The 23,780-nt window shown below is 33.1% G+C and overlaps 1 protein-coding gene across 1 annotated transcript in view; it reads right to left on the bottom strand.

The window, feature by feature from the left end:
• The window catches only part of LOC145664690 (uncharacterized), an 87,138-nt gene that overhangs the window by 18,369 nt on the left and 44,989 nt on the right, over window positions 1-23,780 (bottom strand). The window contains exons 2-3 of the mRNA XM_081731551.1: window positions 20,671-20,818; window positions 6,559-6,681 (exon numbers count right to left, since the gene is read on the bottom strand). Coding sequence (XP_081587677.1) covers window positions 6,559-6,681; window positions 20,671-20,719 — 172 coding nt within the window. The 5' untranslated portion in view covers window positions 20,720-20,818. The remainder of the gene's footprint in view (window positions 1-6,558; window positions 6,682-20,670; window positions 20,819-23,780) is intronic.

Consider the following 23,780-nt stretch of genomic DNA (forward strand, 5'->3'; position numbering starts at 1 on the left):
CAGTTAAAAACATTTATTTGCCTCCGTATTTATGTATTTCAAAATGTAAACAATAATAAATCACAAAATAAAATTTGATTTATCGAAATTAAACTAAACTCACAGTACGATGGATTTTAAATTTAATATTATAAAGACAGAAAATGAAAATAGACATTTGTCAAGTTAGACATACACAAACTTAAGAGAGAAATGTAATAGTAGAAATGGAAATGAAATAGAAAAATCATCGATTCAAATGTGAAAATAAACAATGATAAAGAATACTTCCATAAATGAAATTAACAATGAAACAGACAAGAATAAACCAATAAAATACAGAACTATGAAATCAGAAGATAGAAATGAACCAATTGGAATATTTGCACTCTTTTAACTATTTTCTACATGGTTACATGGTTCCCTGTCTTAGGTTAGCAATCTCTTGATTGGTGTTGAACAGCTTTGCATTTTTCCCCTGTCTTCAGTCAGACTTTCATTTACATGTGGTTTTTCTTCACTACATATTTTATTATTCGATACATATTTTCAATCACGGCCTTCCTTTGAGTATTTTCGCTTTCGTCATTCCGTCTATAGCTAATAAGGTGATTCCTTCTATGCCTCATAAAGTGTCTAGTCATTCTATTTTTTTTTTCTGCAGCAGTCTTCGGCATAATCCTATTTTTTCATCTACCATTTTCATATTTTTTTTTACATTATTTTTCCATGTAAAGGAGAAATGGATAATTTTAAGTGATTTTCAGTTCTAATAAATGATATATATAATCTGAACCATATAAAGAAGTAAGACATAGTATTCAATATTTTTCTATTTATTTCTTCAAATATCAAAATCAAGAATTTATTCATTATATTAGTTCATTATTGTTTCTTTCTTATAATAATAATGAATATCAACAAAGATATCTTTTATGTAGGGGATGAATTGTAAACTTATAAAAGCTAGAATAGCTTAGTATTTGTAGCAAAGTTCGATTTTGTAACTCTAGTTTCATTGACTTAAGTCCACAATACTGTTGTTTTTAAAGAAAGACAACGAAAAATTAAGTTATTATTTTTATTCTTGGACCAACCCGTAGGTTTTTATTTAATATTAGGCAACCTTGGGCTATGATTCCTATTACACTTTATTTTTTATAAGTTGTATGTATTAAAATTCTTGATCAATGATCTATTCAGTAATATTCTATTCTGTTTCGTAGAATCCTTGGAATAAGTTGGTTAAATTGATTCTGCATTACTTGGTGTCACTAAATGATATTCGTAGAAATAAGATTGTTGAAGTATAGTTCCTTTTGTGTATATATATATATATATATATATATATATATATATATATATATATATATATATATATATATATATATATATATAACGTGTTTCGAAACAACACCGACAACGTTTGGAAGGTGATTCCTGACACCAAGATAAGACGAAAAGTATAGACCAACTTGGATACACAAATGCTTTCTTTCGAAGTAATAGGCTGCCGAAAGCATGACAAAATGAACTTCAAAGGTTCATAGGTCCAATACTATGGGATCTATTGTAGTCGGGTCAAGACTTCACTTAAGAACTAGTATATACCCTATCCAAATATCCATGTTTCAGAATCCTGCGGTACTTCTGCAACAATTTTCATAGAGGTAGTTCGTGAGTACTTCAAATTATATGCCTGTAGCCAAACTCCTGTAAAAATTGTTGCGTGAGTATCTTAGGATTCTGAAACATGGATTTTTGGATAGCGCACATATTAGTTCCTAAGTAAGGTCTTGATCCGACTACGGTAGGTTCCATAGTTTTGGAGCTATAGACCTTTAAAGTTCATTTTTTCATGTTTTCGGCAGCCTATAACTCCGAAAGGAAGCATTTGTGCACCCAGCTTGGTCTATACTTTTTGTCTTATCTTGGTGTCAGTCTGAACAAATTATTTATTTTAATGTGGAATTATAGATAATATACAGTAGTTATATAAAATGAGTTACTTATGAGCTCTTTGCTAGGTACCTCATCATTTTTTTTATTTTTTTTATTTATTTTATTTTATAATTGAATTTCATTGTGTTGTAAGAATTCCATAATTATGTGAATTAGATTCCAGTTATTTGTTGTCAAAATATTTTGAAGAAAGCATGATCCAAATCCCAAATATCTATAAATTTTGTGTAGCATATGTTTCGTTTCTTTTTCATTTTTTTCACAGGCAAAAAATATATGATCTATTAGGCCAATGTCCCTCTTGCATCAACATAGGTTAATTTCAGTTTTCTTTATTGTATCAATATAAACGTTAAGGAAAAAAAAGCGAAAAAAAATGAAACTAATCATCCAATTATAAATATGAGACTATAGAAAGATATAATATACATAATTATAAGGACATGTAGCTTAACTTGAAAAGCATTACCGCAAAGCACTTTATAGTATACAGACATAATATGTAATCGAAATTATAAATTGATTTTTGAGTTATGATAGTACAAGTGGGAGGACTACTTGGACATACATAGACATTAGTTCAGTTTTCCAGTACATATTATCATAACAGCATCTAACAGAATTTGTCAATTTTTTAGTAAATATTAATATGCTATTAAACATGTAAAGTAATTACACAAAGGGATTCACCATCTTTTATATGTAAACTTACGAGTTTGGTTGGTTGTTGGAAGAGGCGTGGAATCCCGAGTTTCCTGCACAGTCTCCCTTAGCTTTAGTGCGTAAGCGTGGGACATAAAACTAGAAATCTCATTTCATTCCAAGCGTTCTACATCATAGACAGAAGCAGGCTAACAGGAAATTCATTAACCATTACGATTCCATGATAATGATCTTGAGAGCTAAATAATTCCTTATACAGCTTGCTAAGAGTGAGGTAGTAGTAACTTTTCATAAGATAAGCAAATTTTCTTTAATAAACGTTACAATGCACACTATTTTCGTTGCGCCTCGGTGGCTCAGTGGTAGAAGGCTCACTTCTTGTGCATGGGTACCTTAGTTCGAACCCAGCTCGCACCAAGTGAGCTTTGTGGTGGATAAAAACTGTGTGTGGGGATTTTCTAGGGCTTTCCCGTTTCCTCCAACTTTCTTCATTCCATCCATTTCTCATCATTACCATATCCTTTAGCCTAGCCGGCATAATTGTGGAACATAAAATTTAAAGATTTAATTTCATTTTCACTATTTTCGTTTTAACAGTATTCTAGTTGTCATATTGAAATTCATACTTTGTACGATTTCAAATTTTAACAGCTGCAAAAGAAAGAGATACTGATTCCATCTTCACCAATACTTTTTTTCTTTGCTATCTTGGATATACTTTCGACTCCTAAAACTATTTTAGTGATACTGGACATTTATTCTAGACTTCCACAGATGGTGTGATTTATCATTAAAAATAAATCTTTTCAAAACCTATTTACCATTATATATATATGTAAATATTTTAAATATATTACTTCAGTAGGTGAATAGAAAAAACCCGTTTAAGCCATATTTTAAAATTTGTGGCAAATCGAGGAAAATTGTTTAAGCAAGTTATAAATGTAAAATTACATTAGAAACTTTTTTTTAAAAAAAAAGAAAGAATAATGTGAATGTTGGTCTGTCAAAAGTTTTATAATCACACTAGTTTCTGAAGTGAGTTATTGAAGAAAATAGTTTGGATTTAACAGGTTTTGCGTATGTAAACGAAAATAACAGCTTTTGCATCTGGATGAGCCGCCATTTTTGTTGAGGCTCAATATACAAAACCTGTTAAAAAGAAAGGGAATCAGAGTCAGAAATCAGTATTATGCCTACTAAAATATTGTAAAAAAAATGTATTATCAATTATACATTGCACAGATTGGCACAAATGAATATTGATATATAAATGCTACATTAATTTTGCTTTGAATAGAAAACAACTGATCCAACTGAGCAAAAAATTGAGTTATACAAACTCCTTTCCTTCGTCTTCTACTAAATGGAAATCCATATCGTCGTCACATTCTGGTGCAGCACCGTTTTCTCGGTTCCATATTTCTGCAAAAACCTCTTCGTAAAACGTAAGCTTAGAGCTACTTTCAATGCTCATACCCTTCGGAACTAAATACAACCGGAATTGATTACACTTATCCATATACATTTCTAAACTGAATGACTATATTTTGGAAGAGTTTGTAACCTTTTACGGACTAACTTAGAGTGGATATCAATTTGTCAATTATCCCAATATATGAATTTGAAATATAGCAAAACAAAATGTGCAAATCTTTAGTTTGTGAAAAACAGTGGAAGAAAGAGGATCAGAAATGGTAAATACGTGGCAAAATCTTTTAATATGTTGTACCAGGACTCATGTTATAATTTCGAAAATTAATTGACAATAGCCCTTTTTTGAAAGAAGTTCTTCTCAAGGTGAAGAGAACGTTTAAAAGAGAAAGGAGAACTTCACCCAACAATATTCTACTCAAAGTAAAGAGTTACCCTGAAAAATAACACAGGGTATCGTCTACATTTTTTTTTTTTTTTTTTTTTTTATAGTTTGCGTGCATTCGCATGTTAATTATTAAAGAGAAGCCGATAAGCACAGAAAAATTGTCACGAACAGTTAGGTTAAGACGTATAGTGTCTCAATTCTCAGTAAAAAATAAAAAAATAAATAATAAATAAATAAATAAATAAAAAAAGCTGCATCTTTTGCCAAATAAAATTGCGAATAATTTACCAAGAGTTGCAAAATATTCAGGCTACTAAACGAATCCTATACAGTACGAAACCTCAAATTCTTTGAAATATGGAATTAATCGGGTTTGATTCTGCTTTTCTCATGACCTTATTTGCAGGTTTGGGATTTAACAGTTTATGAAACTGAATATGGAAGAGGGATTTAACTGTTTTTGCATCTGCTGCCATGATGCATTTAACAAGTTTTGGTAATTGGCACATATTTCAATGTAAATTTTCAACTAGTTAAAATGGCTTTTTCTACTGACTACTATTTGGAAATAACAGCTTTCCAACTAAGGTTTACAGAGCAACCACAATCTCATTTTTTAAAAATGAATTTAACGGGTTTTGCCATTGGCCTACTCACGTACTTCTTATGATTCCTATTCAATTTGTTAATATATATATGATCTACAAATAAAAGAAATAGGAGATCGAATTCTCGAAATTCAGCAAAAAGAAAATATAGCAACTATACCAAACTTAAAATATGCCAGGTTCTTATAATACAGTCTTATATATACTATGTTGCCTTTCGTCACCAGACATCCCTCAAAAATACTTGCGATAGTTTGTACACGTCATAGAACCTACAAAAGGCGTTGCTGGCTAAGAATGCACTCATATCAGTTACAGCAGTCAATTTGGATAGACGGCACGAACTTAGTGAAGCGGGAAAAGAGATTATCATAGAGGCCACAGTTTTGGACATTCGACTCGTGAGATTTCCAATGAATTTCAGATATTCCCGGTCGACACTGAGTGATGTTATTGTAAAGTGGAAGCGAGAAGAGTCATAACATTCCGACCCAGGCCTATTAAAGCGAAAATATTAACAGATCGTGGCCGTCGATTCTTGAAAAGTGTGGTGAAGTAAAACCGAAAATCGTCATTAGCAATGGTGGCACAGGAGTTTCGATCAGCTTCGAATAGTACTGCAAGTAATTGTACCGTCCGCCGGGAGATCACCGCACTTTGTTATTATGGTCGAGAAGCAGTTCACAAGCAACATATCACAGCCTGCAATGCCACCCGTCGATTATAGTGATGCAGGGAACACCGCCATTAGACTCTCGAACAATGAAAATCCGTCCTATGGAGTGATGAAACGCGCTACCAGATATGGCAATTCGATGGACCTGTGTAAGTGTAGGGTATGCCCGGAGAACGCTGTTTACAGGACTGTATCGTACCTACAGTGAAATTTGGCGGAGATGACATCATGGTGTTTTCCTGCTTTTAGTGGTATGGTCTTGGTCCTCTTGTTTTAGTTCAGGGAAACATGAATGTCGAAGCATACCAAACAATTCTAGATAATTCTATGCTATGACATTGTGGGTACAATTCGGTATTGGCCCATACCTGTTTCAGCAAGACAATGTTTTATATCATACGGCAGGCAATATAAACACATGGTTCGACGACATGGGGGTGGAAAAGCTTGATTGGCCAGCCCAAAGTCCACATCTCAACCCTATTGAACCCATTTGGTACGAGTTGGAGCGCCAGGCCATACCGCTCAAAAAAGCACCAGTGAGCTGTTTGCCGCTTTGCAGGACGAATAGGCTCAGATTCCCGTCGACATGTATCGCAAATTGGTGAAAAATTTTCCTCGACGGGTTAAGGACGTCATTGGCAAAAGGTTGCCCTACAAGGTATTGATATGGAGCTGAGAGGTTGGATTAACGTACTAGTATGGGTGTTCGATGACGAATGGCAACGAAGTGTATACACACTCATATAACTTTGGGTTAATAGACCTTTTTTTCATTTCTTAAAAAAAAAAAGCGTACATAAATTATTTCTATTTGCATTCTCCTTTAACTGCACAAAAATCATTACCTTCTACAATAATAATGTATCGTTCCTTCAGATTTTCTTCCAATAAACTGCCATCACTAGAATTGCTTGTGTTCCTTTCTCCATCCTTTCCCACACCACCTTCCACGATTTCAACATGAAAAGCTACATAAAGAGAAAGAAAAGCGCTTGTAATTTTATATGCTTGAATATATTAATACATAGTTTGAACACAGGTGTCCCAAAACAGGAATAGAAAATGTAATCACAATACTAAAAACGTGTGCTATGATCTCTTTCTCTAAAATTCTTCATTAGATAAGTGAGAGGAAGAAGTAGGATAACAAAAAAATAAAGAACAAAAGATTTCAGAAGTGCACGGTTGAGAAAAGATGTCAACGTTTCATTTAATTTTTCTTTTCTTCCTAATTCCCTATCTGATGAGGTATCTTAGCGAAAGTAATCAGAACGTATTGTTTTAGTGATTGTTTTTGCTATCTTTCGTTGAGCTGATTAATTTTATATATGAATTATTTGCCGGAGAACAGTGAATATTTATAAGTTATTTGCAAACTTGTTGTTTATTTGCTGTCTAGAAAAGTTTAATTATTTTACTTGTATGTTAAGTGAATGCACTTCAATTTCTTTAAAGAAAAATTAATTCATAGGTTCTATTTTAAGTTTTTTGTCGAATAATATTATTGTTTTAGATAAAAAATATCATTTTAGTCACGAGCTATGAAAAGTGCTTTTCTATATCCAGAAATTAATGTTTTTAAGATTTTGACATTTATTTAACATGTCATTGTAATATCCTTGTACAACTTACCTCAAGTGCCTACTCTGTTGTAAGTAAGAAACATTTTTCGTTCTAAAATATTATATTTAATACTCTTATGACAAACATTCAATAACTTCTATCCAAGAAGTTATTGAATGTTTGTCATAAGAGTATTAAATATAATATTTTAGAACGAAAAATGTTGATAGATTTGTTATTTTGACATTTGTTAGAGGGTCAGAAGATTATTTTCAGAACAAGAGATAGTTGCGCAAGTCATGACTAAAGCGCACAACACCGTTTAGTATTGCATAGTTTATGAGAGTATTGAGGGGAATATTTTCGATAAAGAAGAATGTTTGCCACGATTCGCCTGGTGGCCATAAAAATTACCTGTCAACAAGGGCGCCCATCAGGAGGTGCAAGGTGGGGCGCTCGTCCCCCCTAGAGGAAATTGTACTTCAGAATATCGAAAACCAAACAGAATTTTTATATTAATTACAGCAAAATTTGAACCTATATTTGAAACGTCGCTTATATTTGCCCCCCCCCCTTGGAAACCACAACATGGGCGCCCTTGCCTGTCAACCTTGTTCTTATTTTTATAATGGTTTAGTGTGATCATATTTTTAAAATCTATTTATGCACATATTCGAATATTCAATGGTTATCGTATATTACAGCCTAGAATCTCAATGTGAAAGATTTTTTAATGCTATAATCTTATCAGTTTCTTTACTTGTCAGTTTCGTTTTTTAACTCTATTACCACAAGTGGATAACAAAATCTGGCATAAATCCAAATAGAGCACATGCATACAAAATTAACCATTTACGATTGTCATAATAGATCCATTTTCACTTGAATTGACAATTTGATGCAGGAAACTTCCAGTTATTCCTTACACACAGAAAGAACTGCACACCTCCAGACGGAGATTCTTGTTGGCTGGTGTCGACTTATGTGGAACCTGTAAGTCCAACTATTTTACCGTACCATTACAAGGATCCGCCAAACGATAATGGTATGGTGTGTGCCTAACTCATCTGCAATGGCACGAGCACTTTTCCGAGGGTCTACTTCCACGATGTTTTCCGGTGAGTTCATCCGAACGTGATGTTGATCGGTATCTACGGAGCTTGTCACCGGAACGAAATCTGAAAATCAACATGATTAATGCGTTCATTCGAAATTCTTGGTCCAAATGTACTTTTAATGTGCTTTGCGGACTTCTGTACAGAATGTTTCAGTTTGAAGTCATCAAGAAAAAATCACTCGCAATTGTGCGTTCTCCATTGTACGCTTTCTTACGATTCTGTTCAAGAAAGCAATATCTCCTGACTCTCTTTGTATGAAAACGAAATGAAATGAAACTAAGTTTTACGTCCTACGGTTATACCGGGTAGGTTAAAGGAGAGGGTGATGATGAGAACTGAATGAAATGATGGAATGAAGAAAGTGGGAGAAAACGGAGAACTCCGAGAAAATCCACGCACACGGTGTTTGTCCACCACAAAGCTCAAAGCTCATTTGGCACGAGCTGAAATCGAATCAAGAACCCCATGCACAAAAAGTGAACGCTCTACCACTGATCCACCGCGATCCCCTGACTCTCTTTATGTTCAAGTGCATAATTTGGGACATTTCATTCGCACTTATCAATATATTTATCCGATGTAAGGCTTGGTTAGAAACAAAAACGGATAGAGCTATCAGTACCCGAACAAGTGAATAGAACGCTCTTCGATAACCTTGATAATCGAAGTGTCGCTTACTGCTTTTTGATCACAAAAATTCAAAAAAAGTGAGGTGAGTTTAGCGAAGTGCTTTAAGTGCTTTTGTGCAAGTCTATTGACGTTACAAAGATAATGTGTAAGTTGAAACATGTCACACCATTAAATAAATATCCGTTAACTCTTTCTTACTATTCATTATGTCCATTAATGATCGCCAAGTGTTCTACATAGAATAAAAAGCATCGTAGAAAAGAATATAATAGGAATAAGAATACTAAAAATCATCGTAGGAAAGAACGGGACAATAGGAATACTTTACCCATTACGATGAATCATCTTAGCTCATAATACTTAACTCTTAAATTATTTGCAACATAGAGTATATGGTTACACTTATAAATTCAAAAGCATCGAATACTTTTACCAATTATAATAATCAATCTGACAAAATTGGAACCTAAAGTAATTGTATATAAGCTATACAGGGTGGACATAAAGTCACTCCCTGATAAGAAACCTTAATAACAAGTAAACAAGGATGATAGAAGCATGTGGTCTAAAAACATCGCTTCTATGATACTTCAAGATTTTGCTACAGGCTGTGCTGCCATCTACTGCAGCTGATCGAAGCGTGACAGCCATTTGTTTAAAAATGGCGTCAGCACAGCAGAAAGCGAAGTGTGTATTATAGTATCATGAAACAAAATTTCCCGTCATAGTTCAACGAACATTCAGGAGAGAGTATATAGAGTAGCCACCAGATGTTAAAAGCATAAAGGAATGGTATGGCAAGTTTGTTACAACAGGAAGTGTTTTAGAACGTGATACAAGCCGTAGACCGAGTGTTAGTGAGGAACGTGTGGAAGCTGTTCGTGTTGCTTTATCCCCAGACATAACTCCACTTAACTCCTACCCGTGGGGTTATGTTAAATACAGGGTTTATGCAACACCTGTCCATGATATTGCAACACTCAGAAACAGGATAAGGGACGCAATAGATACAGTGACTCCTGAAATGTTGAGTAACACATGGATGTAAATTGAATATCGCATGGATGTCTTGAGAGCAACTAATGGAACACATGCGGAAATACTCTAAATCAAGTAAAAAAAAAAAAACCTTTTTGAATTTTCCCATTATTTGCAGTAAACCGCATTCTTCTATCATTCTTAGTTTTCTTCTTATTAATGTTTGTTATCAGGGAGAGACTTTATGTCCACCCTGCATTTTAAAATTCAGAAACACATTTATAAAAGGATGTAATTTGTTTTGAATATAGCAATGACAGTTTTAGAATATAGAGAAAAGTAGACCATGTATGTGTATGTAAGAAAAAAACCTTACAAATAGTGATCAGATTCTCTCAGATGAAGCAGAGTTGAATTACTGTCTGCAGAGTTGAATTACTTCCCAATTAGCAGCAAGAAAAGTGAAATGGTAATTATTGAACTAAGCATTGTACACATAAAAATCTAAGAAGTCCGCGTACTCTCAATTGTAATGTGGGAAGTGGTAACATAATGTCAAAGTAAATAAGTTTATTTTAATTTATAGAGCATCGCAGTCTGATTTAAGTTTCTTTCAACATTTTGTTCTCAAACAAGCATGATGAAACAGGTTTCATCCGTATATCACGTGGACAACAGATGGGAATGTTTATCGCTAAGTATTCAATATAAATAATTATTATTATTGGTTACATTATTATTTTTAAATTGTTTAGTTAAATGGAATAAATAATTGTACATACAGGTGGAATATATAAATAATAGAAACCTGCTTGGAGTTGAAGGCCCTCCCTGCAAAGGAAAGTCCTGAAGATGGCAGGTTCAGGATGAGAAATCTTGGTATTAACTTATAATTATTTTTTGAAGAGAAAGAAAAAATGTCTTTATTAATAGGAAATATTGTGTTTGTAATATTAAAATTAATTATTTTTGAAGAAAGATGTAATAAACATAAGTGAACTTTCTATTTATTTATGTATGCATAGTGTAATGGTACAAGCGAAGGTATTTTAATTTGTCTTTTTTTTTTTTTTTCATAGAATATTAAGTATGGAAGAATATCAGAAGTTTTGGGAAGAAAATTATCCAAGGCCTGGATATTAAAGAAACTATGCTGATATTCACTTCACGCGCTTGTGGAAATCCTGAAAAAATCAATGACTGGAACGGAATTCGAACCTGGTACTTTCCGATTCCTAGGTTAGAATACTATCTATAATTTATGGTGCTCTCCAAACTTAGTTCATGTCAATCTTACACCAGCTGTTATATCTGGAGAGCTAAATATAAAAAAATAATAAGTTTTAGGTACGTTCATAACGTTTTTACATTTTAATAACAAATATATTGGAAGATTAAATCTGTTGGAATATGAGTAACAATTATTTGGAATAGAACAATTATTGGAATAGAATAATTATTTGAATATACGATATCTAAATGAAGTATTAACGCATATAGTATGTCTTAAATGAATTTATGTTATAAAAATATCTGTGATTACTACAGAATGAAGGAGCTTAATAGGTCTAATTGATTTCTAGGAATTTTTAAATGAAACTCTTCTTTTATATCCATCAAGCTTAATAATTATGTTATTTGTTAGAATAATACATATGTCACACAGAAATTTACGAATTTGAAAGACTTTTTGTAACACATGAAGAATTAGTTTATATATATATAATTTTTTTGAGTCAATTTCTAGAAAAGAATTGTTAAAAACAGTTATCAGGTCCAAACACAAAGAAATTGACCTTTTAAGTCGTAGCTGTTATGAACAACTTATACCTTGCACTTTAGATATTACGCTGCAAACTATTTTCACCAGATTAAGGAAAGAATTTTACTTTAAATTACGTAGACTCGGAAAGAAAATCCAAATATTAGGTGGATCGTGGTGTCAAACAGAAAAGTGTTCTGATCGTAAACAAATCCACAGTGAACAATCATTAGTGAACCTTACAGATGTGGACATTCCAAAAAAGTTCAATCAGACTTTTGCCTTAGGACTCAAATTTAGTGTTCAACCTACACACTTACCAATCCATGACTTAGTTCATTCAGTTGAGAAAGCTTTATTCCTGATCAAGAGGATGCTAATGAAGTGAGAAAAGAATGTGCTTCGGTTCTATCTCAATACCACAAACACAAAGATTCTACCGGACAAATACGGAAACTAATAATCCAATTCAGATCTTTTTTACATAAACATCAACTTTTTGTAACAAAGCTGATAAAGGCAATAAATACGTAATAACATCAAAACAACAAAACAGGGATAAAATATACGAATGTGTCAAAAAGTCTCGTTTTACTAGTTGTAAGGATAACCCATTGAAATCCTTGATATTAGCAACCAATCGGTTGATTAGTGGCTCTCCTATAATTCCTGATGCAATCAGAAAATTTAAAATCCATGACCAAGCCTTACCAATCATATATGGGCTTCCAAAAATACATAAACCTAATGTTCCATTGAGACCAATAATAGCTGATTTTCATCATCCTACATATTTACTTTCAAAATGGCTGTATGATAAACTCGTATCATATAATGTTCCTGTTAGATACACGGTTGAAAGCAGTTTGGAGTTGAAAACATGCTTGAATTCCTTTGTTGCTGCAAATTCCATCCATTTGGCATCTTTTGATGTTGTGGAAATGTATCTATCAATATCAGTAGACCTGGATCTACAGGCAGTGGAAATGGCTTTACTTAAACTGAAAGTGAACCCATACGAAATCCAATTAATCTTTCGACTAATAGCCTTTTATCTAAGGAACAATTTCTTCCAATCTGAAGACATCATTTTTCGACAGGACGATGGATTGGTTATGGGTAATGCCCTTTCTCCAATACTTTCTAATTTGGTACTGGACATGTTTGAAACAGTATCCTTCCTAAATTTCCTTGTATTAGATATTTTCGATATGCTGATGATACTTTGCTTTTGTACAAGGACCCTCAAGAAGTAAATAAACTGTTCGATGAGTTTAATCAAATTCACCCTAGAATAAAATTTACGAAGGAACTTGAACAAAATGGTGCTCTTAACTTTCTTGACATTACCATTAAAAGACATAACAATAAATTTGTTACTTCGGTATACCACAAACCTTCTGCTGGTACAAAATATATCAACTTCAAATCATCACATTCATGGCTTGAGAAATTAAATGTTTGGAAAAACTTTTTTAGGAAAAATCTTTTTTCAGACCTCTCTGAGGATCTCAGCAAGGAAATACAGTATTTGTTACAAATTGGACAGGAAAATGGTTTCCAAAAATCTTTATTGTTAAAATTGTACAAACAGGTACAATCCGCAGCAAAAAACTTGAAAGATGATCAGGTAAGATTATTGTGAAACGACGAAGTCTTTTGCTCCAAAATAAGTATGCAGGGGAGGACGCCGAGGTCTTTCCTGGTGTGATTCGTGCCCTTAGATGTTATGTTGATTCCCTGGGCTGTTAGGCGTAGTTTCACAATAAACTTATATGCTCATGTTGGAAGTTTTTTGCTGTGGACTGTAGAACAGGAGATCGTCGGCACCCATCATCAACCAACAACAGATTTCGTAACTGACAGATGGATTAGTGTCTCTTTGGTTCATTTTTCAGCAAAAATCAAGAAGATTCTGCAAAAACACATCATCAAAATTTTGAAAGTTCCTCCAAAATCTATAGATAAATACATAATCAATTTTAAGCATTTTTTACTGACCATTTACAAAGCAGTGGCTCTATCGGGTGAAATGTCAGTGTGATAAAGTGTATATAGGTCAAACAAAAAGGAACATTTGTACTAGACTAACTGAGCACGTTCGTACCTCAAAATCCATAACAGTTATCCAGTCTAGCAACTCATGTTAGAGATTATAACCATCATATCGTGGAATCATGTTTAATTGAAAAAGCAAAAACAGTAACGGAACGAAAAATTAAAGAATCATATTATATTCACAAAGAAAGGCTCTCACTTAACCTGGATAGAGGAAAAATAAATATTATTTGGAGTAATCTTTTCACTACATACTTTCACCATTTGAAAAGCAAGAACAGAAAACAGTGGACAGCAGTGTACAATGTCAGTGAGTTTCTATTCCCATGTGTTTTAATTAGAGATGCAAAAAAGCCGGCTTTTTTGAATCGATGGTTTTTTCACATAAAAAGCCGGGTTTTTTGGGGAAAAAAACGAGAATTTTGGAAATTTTGACATTTTTCATTTTCATGATTTTTCTATCTAAATAGCTTTCTTATAGTATATTCTATAGTTCGATAAAAATTCCATGACCTAAATGCGATATTTCGCTCTGAAATTCACCATCAAGATGGATGGAGCACATGTTTTACGAATTAAAGCTAACATGAAGAATGTAGTATTTGAGGGCAATTTTACAGGCTATTTAACTTTATTTTAACTTTTGAGTTATCGACATTTTTTTTTCTTCTCTAGATCATTTTAGTTTGTCATCCGTGTTTCATTCCTAAAAGCTTAGTACTCTAGCTTCTAGCACAAAAGTTAAACTTACGTTTTTCTATATATCCGTCAAAGCATACGTTTTTCAATATGTCCGTCAAACCGTACTTCCATATTTCTGTTATACTGTAGCTGTGCAATGATTTAGCAATAATTTTCCTGATACAACCTTGAATACCAATTTATACAAATAATCAGTAGCGGATTTAGAAAAGTACTTTGGGAGGGTTTCTCTGATTGTTTCGTTTTCTGAAAAGTCCTAATTTTATTTGGGAGGTGCTTGAAGTTTATGAGTACAGGCATAACTAATATTTCGTTTCGTTTATATGTTTAGCAATAATCTTCAGGATACAACCTTGAAGATCATTTTATACTGAGAATCAGTGGCGAATTTAGAAAAGTATTTTGGGAGGGGTTTTTCTTACTAATGTTCAGTTTTTCTAAACATTCGTAATTTTTATTTGACGGGAGCTTAAAGTTAATGAGTAAAGGCATAACTAATAGATATTTCGTTTGTTTTAGACATTCCGCAACTTTGGGAAACAGGCTTCAGTCCGAAAGACCGACCCCCTAACCTTTGCAAAACCGTCACTGCTGGTAATTAGTAATAATAACGATTTAAATACAATAAGAAAGAAATCGGCCAACTCCTATACTCCTAGTCGGCCAGTACACGCACTATTTCTACATTCACAGATGGAATGAAGGAAAGCTTTGTCAGAATGGTCGAGTGCTGGGCTGAATCCCGGACTTCCCGATAGAAGCGCAAAAGCCAACTACTCAGTCATGTTTGTTGTGCAGTTGTATTTAGCTTAACTTAAATATATTCCGTAATCCTTTTTTTTTTGGGGGGGGGGGGTCCGTAATGATATGTTGAATCCCTCTTGTTAAAAATTCAGAAAACTTGAGGACTGGATAAACCGTGATGGTGGTTATAAAAAACTTAACTGTAGAATTTCAAGAATATTCAGAACCAAAAGTTCCAGATGTGCAGCCTTTAAGTGTATCATATAAATCTAAGTATTTCTCTTATGTTTTATTTTGATTTTATTTTGTTTCAAAAAGAGGGTATGGAATATTTTGAAGTAAAAATACTACATACAATTTTGCTAGTTATTTGTATATTTTTTTAAAAAAGAAGTTTTTACTTTTAGGGTTGGCTCGTTTACACCAGCTGTTCTTTTTTTAAAATAACTGGTTTAAACCAAAAAATAAAAAGAACAAAAATGCGAATCGTGTGAACTTAATGGTGACGTTTCCACATGTCAAACCATCTGCATTAGTCTTATTTCCTTTTCACCTTTTAATCAAGGTGTTCCATGTTCAGTTCTCGGTCAAATCACAACCCTTTTGTCATGTGTAAACCAAATAGCGGTTCGGATGTCATTTTAAGCGAAAGTCTTCTCCTTGATAACCTCAGTATTACGTAAGGATGTTAAGCCTAAACATACGAAACGAAACCAAATTATATATTTCTGCATGCCTATTGTTTTATAAAGAAGCCAAGGTTGCTCAAATATATTGATAGAAATTGGCAAAATTTATCGATTGCCTACGTAGTTTCAAACATTAGTTTGGATTGGACTTTCAATGATATCTACATACTAAATTTGTAATTTAATACCTCAGTTTTAGCGTACTGATTATGATACGTTGACCTTTAAATTTTACATGGAAAGCAATAACGGGATTTTCCCGTTATTGTTTTACATTTAAAATAATGACGGGATTTTCCCGATGGCTAGGGCGGGAGTTTCTCAATTTAAGAAATTTACTGACCGGACTTCTTTAAGCTTATGGAACCTCTTCCAGCATAACTCCGTTGTTGCATAATAACACCAAGGCGAAACAAAATTATTTCTCTGAATATGTAATATAAATATATAAAGCAAAATATCTAAATCAGAAAACCTGGTTTAAACCCCAAAAAACCTGGTTTAAACTCCCCCCCAAAAACGGGTTTTTGGCATTTTCAGAAACAACCATGGTTCTTGCCAACTCTGCTTACTTTTGTATATAGGAGGTTAAAAAAAAAATATTATATACATTGGTTAATCCTTTGGAATTCATAATGTAAAAATGTTGAAATAAAATTGTTTGAAATATCTTTTCGAAATTCATGGTTTATTTTCAAGGTTTTATATTATTATCGGCATCAACCACTAATTAAGTGACTTTTTGTGTTATAGAGAAGCGAAACAAAGTCTGCTTTATCAATTTAAAGCAGAATTTTGAAAAAAAAAAAAAATCCCATGCAAAAAAGCGAAGCAGAAAAAACCGAGTTTTTTTTTCCAAAAAAGCCGGTTTTTTTTCCGAGCCCTTGCATCTCTAGTTTTAATGTTTGACAGAAGATTTGTTTTTTTATATATCCTAACTTTTTAACCATTTTTAACTTTTCTTCATGTTTTTTTATCCTGTTTGAAATTTACCATAGGCTGAAGAAGGAAGTTGCATCTTCCGAAAGCGCTACCTGTTGCATGTAGAAGAAAATTCTGCTACATATTTTTTGTGGTGAGTAATAGCCTTTTCGCTTTTTCTCATACAATACAATCAGTTTATTAGAATCACATTAGTGAGCCTTATAAGATTGGAATGTTATTAGGATACGCTAATAGGCCCTAAAATATTGTAATATTATTAGGAACACTCTAGTGGACTTTATAAGATTGTAATATTATTAGGATCATGCTAGTTAGCCGTATAAGATTGTAATGTTATTAGGATCACGCTAATTAGCCTTATAAGATTGTAATGTTATTGGGATCATGCTAGTTAGCCTTATAAGATTGTAATGTTATTAGAGTCACGCTAGTGGGCATTATATGAGTATAATGTCATTAGGATCAAGCTAGTGGGATTAATAAGATTGTACTGTTATTAGGATCACACTAATGGGCCTTATAAGATTCTAATATTAGTACATTCACATGTACGTTACTCCATACGATGATTTGTATACGAAAACGAATTTAATTTAATTTAATTTAATTTTATTTTATTTTATTTTATTTTTTTATTTTTTAATTTTTTTTATTTTTTATTTTTTATTTTATTTATTTTTATTTTATTTATTTATTTATTTTTTTTTTTGCAATAGACAGCTAGAGTACTCGACCGGTCTCGGCCGATTTATACTGTGATTTTATCAGTGGCTAACCGTGTCCCATATCCCATATATGGAAATATGTGTTGAAAAAAAAGTTATATTTTTTTAAAATTAAAAACATTTTTAGAAGTTAAAAGTGTAAAGAGTTTTTTTTTTTTTTTTTTTTTTTGTTAAAGCTTGAAAAAATATAACTCTTGGGATTTGAGTGAATACATAATGCCTAAAATTTGTTGTTATTTAAACTGATGCCAAACAGATGTGCTGCACAGAAGATAGAATATTTTTTGGGTTAAATCTTAAAAAAAGGCGGGGTTAAAACCTCACATACTTAGGGTGGGATAAGAGGGTGTATATAAATCCTAGAATATTGTTATTTTGCATCAGTTTAACCTGAAAAATAAGATTTTTGGGGTTAAACCTCAATAAATATTGGTAACGTTAAAACCTCACTTGAGGTATGAGAGGGTATATAATACTAACCACTTTAATTACCAGCGTACATTCATTCATAAATGAAGTTTCGCACGTTTCCCTTTATTATCTTTACTAGAGTTTATGGTCGTCTACAAACAGGAGAAATACAACTACGAAGAAAATATGTATATCTAATTGTTGTAGCGTAGGAAAAGGAAAGAAGTGCTGAATATGTTTGGAAGGAAGGTTGGCTTTCGTAGAGAAAATAATAACAATATTAAAAAATAAAAATAAACTAGTTGAGAATGCTCCAAGAACATTGCAAGAATGAACTTAAAAAGAATAAATTTTTAAATTAACTTCTACAGGCTTTATACCAACCAGGCACGTAGTCAGGATTTTGTAATAGGGGGGGGGGGGTTCCGTGACAAAATACTATGGTTATCACACAAGGGGCTCGATACTTCTAAATTATTTTACTGGCAACATATATTGGGAGGGGAGGGGGCGTGACACGATATACTGTGGTTACACACCAGAGGCTCGATCAATCTGAACTATTTTACTGGCAACGTACCCATATTGGTTTGTTAGGACAATAAAATGAGAATAATATGTTAGTAAGTATTTTAATAACAAACTATGGAGAAATCTCGAGTAGAAGAATATTAAAAAATATTGAAAAAGATAGTCTTTTGAGGTCATTCAAACTCGGTTCTTCTTGTCTTCTTTCTTCTTTTTCTTATCTTCGTTTAATACCGTCAAGGATAGCAACGAGATCTCTTTCGGCAGTAGACATTCTATAAAATGGATTCAATTGCCGCACTCATGTTATTGGTAATTGTGGGCATTTCTTAAGTTCTACCTGAGAGTTTATCTGATCGAACCGGTTTATCGATCGTGATTTGTAGTCCACAGGATTAACATGGAGCTAGATGGAATTCGGAATGCTCCATTACAATGATATCCATTTTAAACTTGAGCCCCCATTTGCTCCACACAAAGCTACTCAGAAGAAAGAGTAACCAAACGCTTGCTGTAGTTGTATATTTTTAACGCTGATTCTTCTTTTCCTCGTTTCTTTTTTGCATCCTTCCTTAATTTTTTTCGTTTCTGGTCCCGAAAGGGGGGTCCGGACCTCCCGGACCCACCCCGTGGCTACGTGCCTGTACCAACTGTTCTATGTACTATATTGTTATATTCATTAAATAATTCTTGTAATATATCTATCCATTTATAATTTCCTTGAGTACTAAATTTTTTCCATATGTTTTGTTTAAGAGTTCTATTAAAACATACTATGATATGTTGTTTTACGAAGACACATGCTCAAAATAAAGGGCTCAAAATGAAAAAATTTGCAAAGTAACATGTCTCTATGACTTACGGTTCCCGAGATATAGCTCCTTAAATCTCTCGAAATCCGAACTCTTTTCGCCAATATCTGGGAAACGGCGACCAGTTGACCAGTGGCCACCAGTTACTGTTTGATACCAAAATGTTTATCATCCTCTTAGGTATTGATCAAAATCAATATAATCTCTCTATGACTTACTGTTTCCGAGATATGGCTCCTTAAATCTCCCGAAATGGGAACTTTTTAGGCCAATATCTCGGGAATGGTAAAAGTGACGTGAAAAATTCTATCACTTTCACAAATATTTTTTGATGCTCTTTCGAATGGAGGGCTCAAAATTGAAAAATTCGCAAATATCAGACAGACACATACACAGACATAAAGAATTCAGTAACGAACTTTTTAAGTTCATTGAAAATAAAAATAACTAGATAAACTGCTGAATATATATAGTCGATTCCACTCACTAGTGAATCTAGAAGGGTCGTGTGGGACGAGAGGATCGCCTACTGGACGATGAATGAAGGGTCAATATACGAAATACATGTATTACATCAAAACAGAAAAAAGTGGTAAAAAATGTATGCATAAAAAATAATATAAATTTTCAACAAACAATATAACAAATGATCAACACAAAATGATAAATATGTGGCATTTTTAAACTAGATCTTCTTGCTGCCGATAACTTAAATACAAATCAGTAAAACTAAAAGTCTGAGGTTCGATAAGGTTTACGATAATAAAGAACGCTGAAGATTCTACTGTCATTTCTTTGTAATCTAGGTGAAAAAGATGGCACATCTGATGTTTTCGAGTTCCATATCCTTTTCCTATTCGTTTCCTGTGATACAAGAATAAAATATAAATTTTTAGTTCAAAGAACTTGAGTTCTTTCTATAACTGTTCGTGCAAAGGATAATCAAAAACACTCGATCTTTTGAGACATGTCTCGATCGGTCCAAGAAATTAGGACTTGAAATATCCAGTTTAAACGATAAACCTGCACAAGTACCAACCATTTTCGTTAAGCTCTGCTAGATTTGTGTCACACAAGCAGAAAAAAAAAAATTCTATTCCCTAACAATTGAATATTACAAGTTAGAAAGACAATCTTTGAAAGGATAATTGTTCCCTCCACCTTACCTGTGGATGCACCATTGATTCCGGTTCTTCAACCTTAAAATATTTCTAATACTGAACACCTTAAAGTTGAGAGTTAGCGAGACTGAGTTTGTTCCTCATTACCTACATCTAGTATTAAGTACTCACCATTGAACGTAGCAACAATAAGGCACAATGGCGAAGACATCAGCGACATTTTGTTGAAAGACTGTTTATGTTTCTCATGAAGATCAATGGAAGACAATTTTCTTAGGCTCTCTGTTCTGTCATACACTTAAGTAATACACAGAGTATCCTGCAACGAAAGTAGAAGTTTCAGCAACAAACATAGCCTAAACAATCAACAAAATATAGTATTGAAAGGTATTAAAAGGAAGATATATTTCGTTGGTTGTGATGTAGATATATTTTTCGTCGTTTTCGCTGTTTCTTCCGTAGGAATTTGCCAGAAATCTAGATTTTTTTATATGTATCATTGAATGAGTATGATAATTCATCAGCATGTCGCTGATAATGCATAAGTGAACATGAGGAATTTCTAAATAATAATAATAATAATAATAATAATAATAATAATAATAATAATAATAATAATAATAATAATAATAATAATAATAATAATAATAATAATAATAATATTATTATTATTATTATTATTATTATTATTATTATTATTATTATTATTATTATTATTATTATTATTATTATTATAAAAATGAAAATCGCTATATTTATTACTTCACATGTGAGAGGATAAGGTCTTTATTTCACAAAAGAGGGCCACACACATTAACTTCATCAATAACTTTTTTTTTTAATCTTTTAACAAGAAATTTCAAGCTAATAGAGGCGAGTTAAGTAAAATGGCTCCCTTCAATGAAACTTACTCCGAAGATAACTCCAAGCAATTCCAACATCAAAGCGTACAGGTTTTAAGCCTTAAAGGAGCAGTTCGAGTTAGAAACAAGTTTGGTGTAATAGAAAGAGTAACAAAAAATAAGAGACCCGTATTTTTTTATATCTTGATAGGCCGTCTCGTTCAGCTTCTACAGACATTTGTTTTTGATGAATCGTAACTGCTTACGTCATTGGTGGGATACGCGAGAAACTCAATGTGAGTCAGCAACCACTCCTTTGTACGCAGCTGATAAACCTTTAATAGTGCATTGGATTTAATAGATTGTGTTTTGGATTTGTTAGTTGCTCTGTGTTGAATTCTTGAGGGAAGTTTTTGTTAGTTGTTTTTCCTATAGCATTAGTATAAAAAAAGAGTGGAGAGAGAGAGAGAGAGAGAGAGAGAGAGAGAGCAGTAATTACGTTTGTTGTGCGAAACGGTGTTTCTTCCAGACATGTTTTTATGGTGGCACTGTCTCCCGGAGCTCTGAGAGATTCCCCCGGAGGAGACCAAAATACGTCTATAATGTAATAAATATAATAGTACTGTGTTAAAAATAATGTGCCTCTCCGAATACTAAGTGTCCCTTCCCCTCCCCCCGGATTTTTTTTCTGAAAGGAACACTAGTGTGAAGTAGAAAACACGTGTTAGTACAGCGCGTGCTGTGTCTGCGAAGTGAAATAGAAATGCCTAACACTTGCTGTGTTTTCGGTTGTAATTCTTGTGCAATTGAAGCTGAGGACTAAAGCATCTTTTCTTACGTTTCTAAGTCGTGAAAAATCACCAGATCGATATAAATTATGGCTCAAGAAAATCAATGGAAAAAAATGTACCAAATATATTAACTCGTGTTCCAAACATCTTGAAGAGCCTGCCTTCAAGAAGTGAAGTTTACTGAAAGAAAAGTTAATGCCAGTGGTGGATCTAGACTGGGGCCTCGGGCCTAGGCCCCCCAGTTTTTGAGTGACAAAATTGATTTAAGCTATTATTTAGATATTTTTGAAAGTTTTTAGTAAACATGATATACATATCATAGTCTGGGTTCTGACTCCCCCCCCCCTGAGTTTTTACCGTCTAGATCCACTTATATATAGTATATTATTGAAAGGTTTAAAATCCGAGCCATTGAACAAGCACCGATCTATGTCCAGTTACCAACGTACAAATATCGTACAAGACGCAATTGACGGTTGTAGCCAAGACGAGGCATTAGAGGGTAATAGAGACAATGTCACTCATGATTCTGAAGATACTACTTTAGAAATAAGCTATACAATGTGAATTAGGGAGTGAAATATATCGGCTTGTAGAAGGAATCAGTGACGATGACTGTTCCTCAAGACATTGATTTATAGTTTAATTTCTCTGTATCATGTGACAATGATGATGAAACGGGTGATGAGAGTTGTTCCGCGGACAGCTATGAGAATAAAAGAAATTTAACCGGTGAAGTGTTTTTCGTATTCTGGCAAACTTTACAGATGTTATTTCATTTTTGCCTCATATGTTGCGCTCCTGTACATACCTTGAAGCACAAAATTATAGGGTCAGCGTTAAAAATTGCAACAAAACGTGAAAATGAACATACTTATGTTTGGGAATCGGAAGAATGATTAAAGAAAAGGTACTTAGGTGTTGCAGAAATCTCGTCCGCCATCTATTTACATATTGGTTTCGATTTCTTTTTTCTTTTCTTTTTCTTTTTTTTTTTTTGAAACGCTGAACTCATGCTTTATAGGATACGTTTTATAATATTATAAAAACATTTGTACAGCCCACCATCAGATATCATTTTCTACATGCAGATGATATTTGTAAGTCTTTGCAATCAGTTCTGGGAAAGGAAACCGCACTTAGAACGTGCCACCGCACCTGTCACAATCGAAATGCTTGGCACTGTGTAGTATGTATTGTAAGCCTGCTCTCGATCTTTGCCCACCTATGACGTCATCACAAAATCTTTCTTCCTCTGTTACTCGCTAACGACTGAACGTATCGCGATCAAACAAACACCATTCCTTTAAGAATTTTCAACTCTACAAATGGAAATAAATTGTAAAAAATGCATTTCTAAGTCGAACTGCTCCTTTAACCTGTTAGTTTTCGTTTTACTTTATTTTGACAAGTACAGTCTTGTTAAAAAAAAGTAGTCATCTCCGTTGAAAGCCTTTCATCTTACGTACAATTGGAATTAAATCAAACGAATAGAGATATTTTGGACAGTTGAGATCTTTATATAAAACCAAAGTATTAAGTTTCCACATAAAATTGTCAGAATATGACCTTCTACAGAAAGGTGGGTATGGTTAAGAGTTTTTGAACAAGACTGTACATTCTTCTTTATTTCTTATTTTGAGACTCT

This window comes from Thermobia domestica, chromosome 11 (genome assembly GCF_964235325.1).
Source record: "Thermobia domestica chromosome 11, izTheDome1.hap1.1, whole genome shotgun sequence".
NCBI classification, from domain to species: Eukaryota; Metazoa; Arthropoda; class Insecta; order Zygentoma; family Lepismatidae; genus Thermobia; species Thermobia domestica.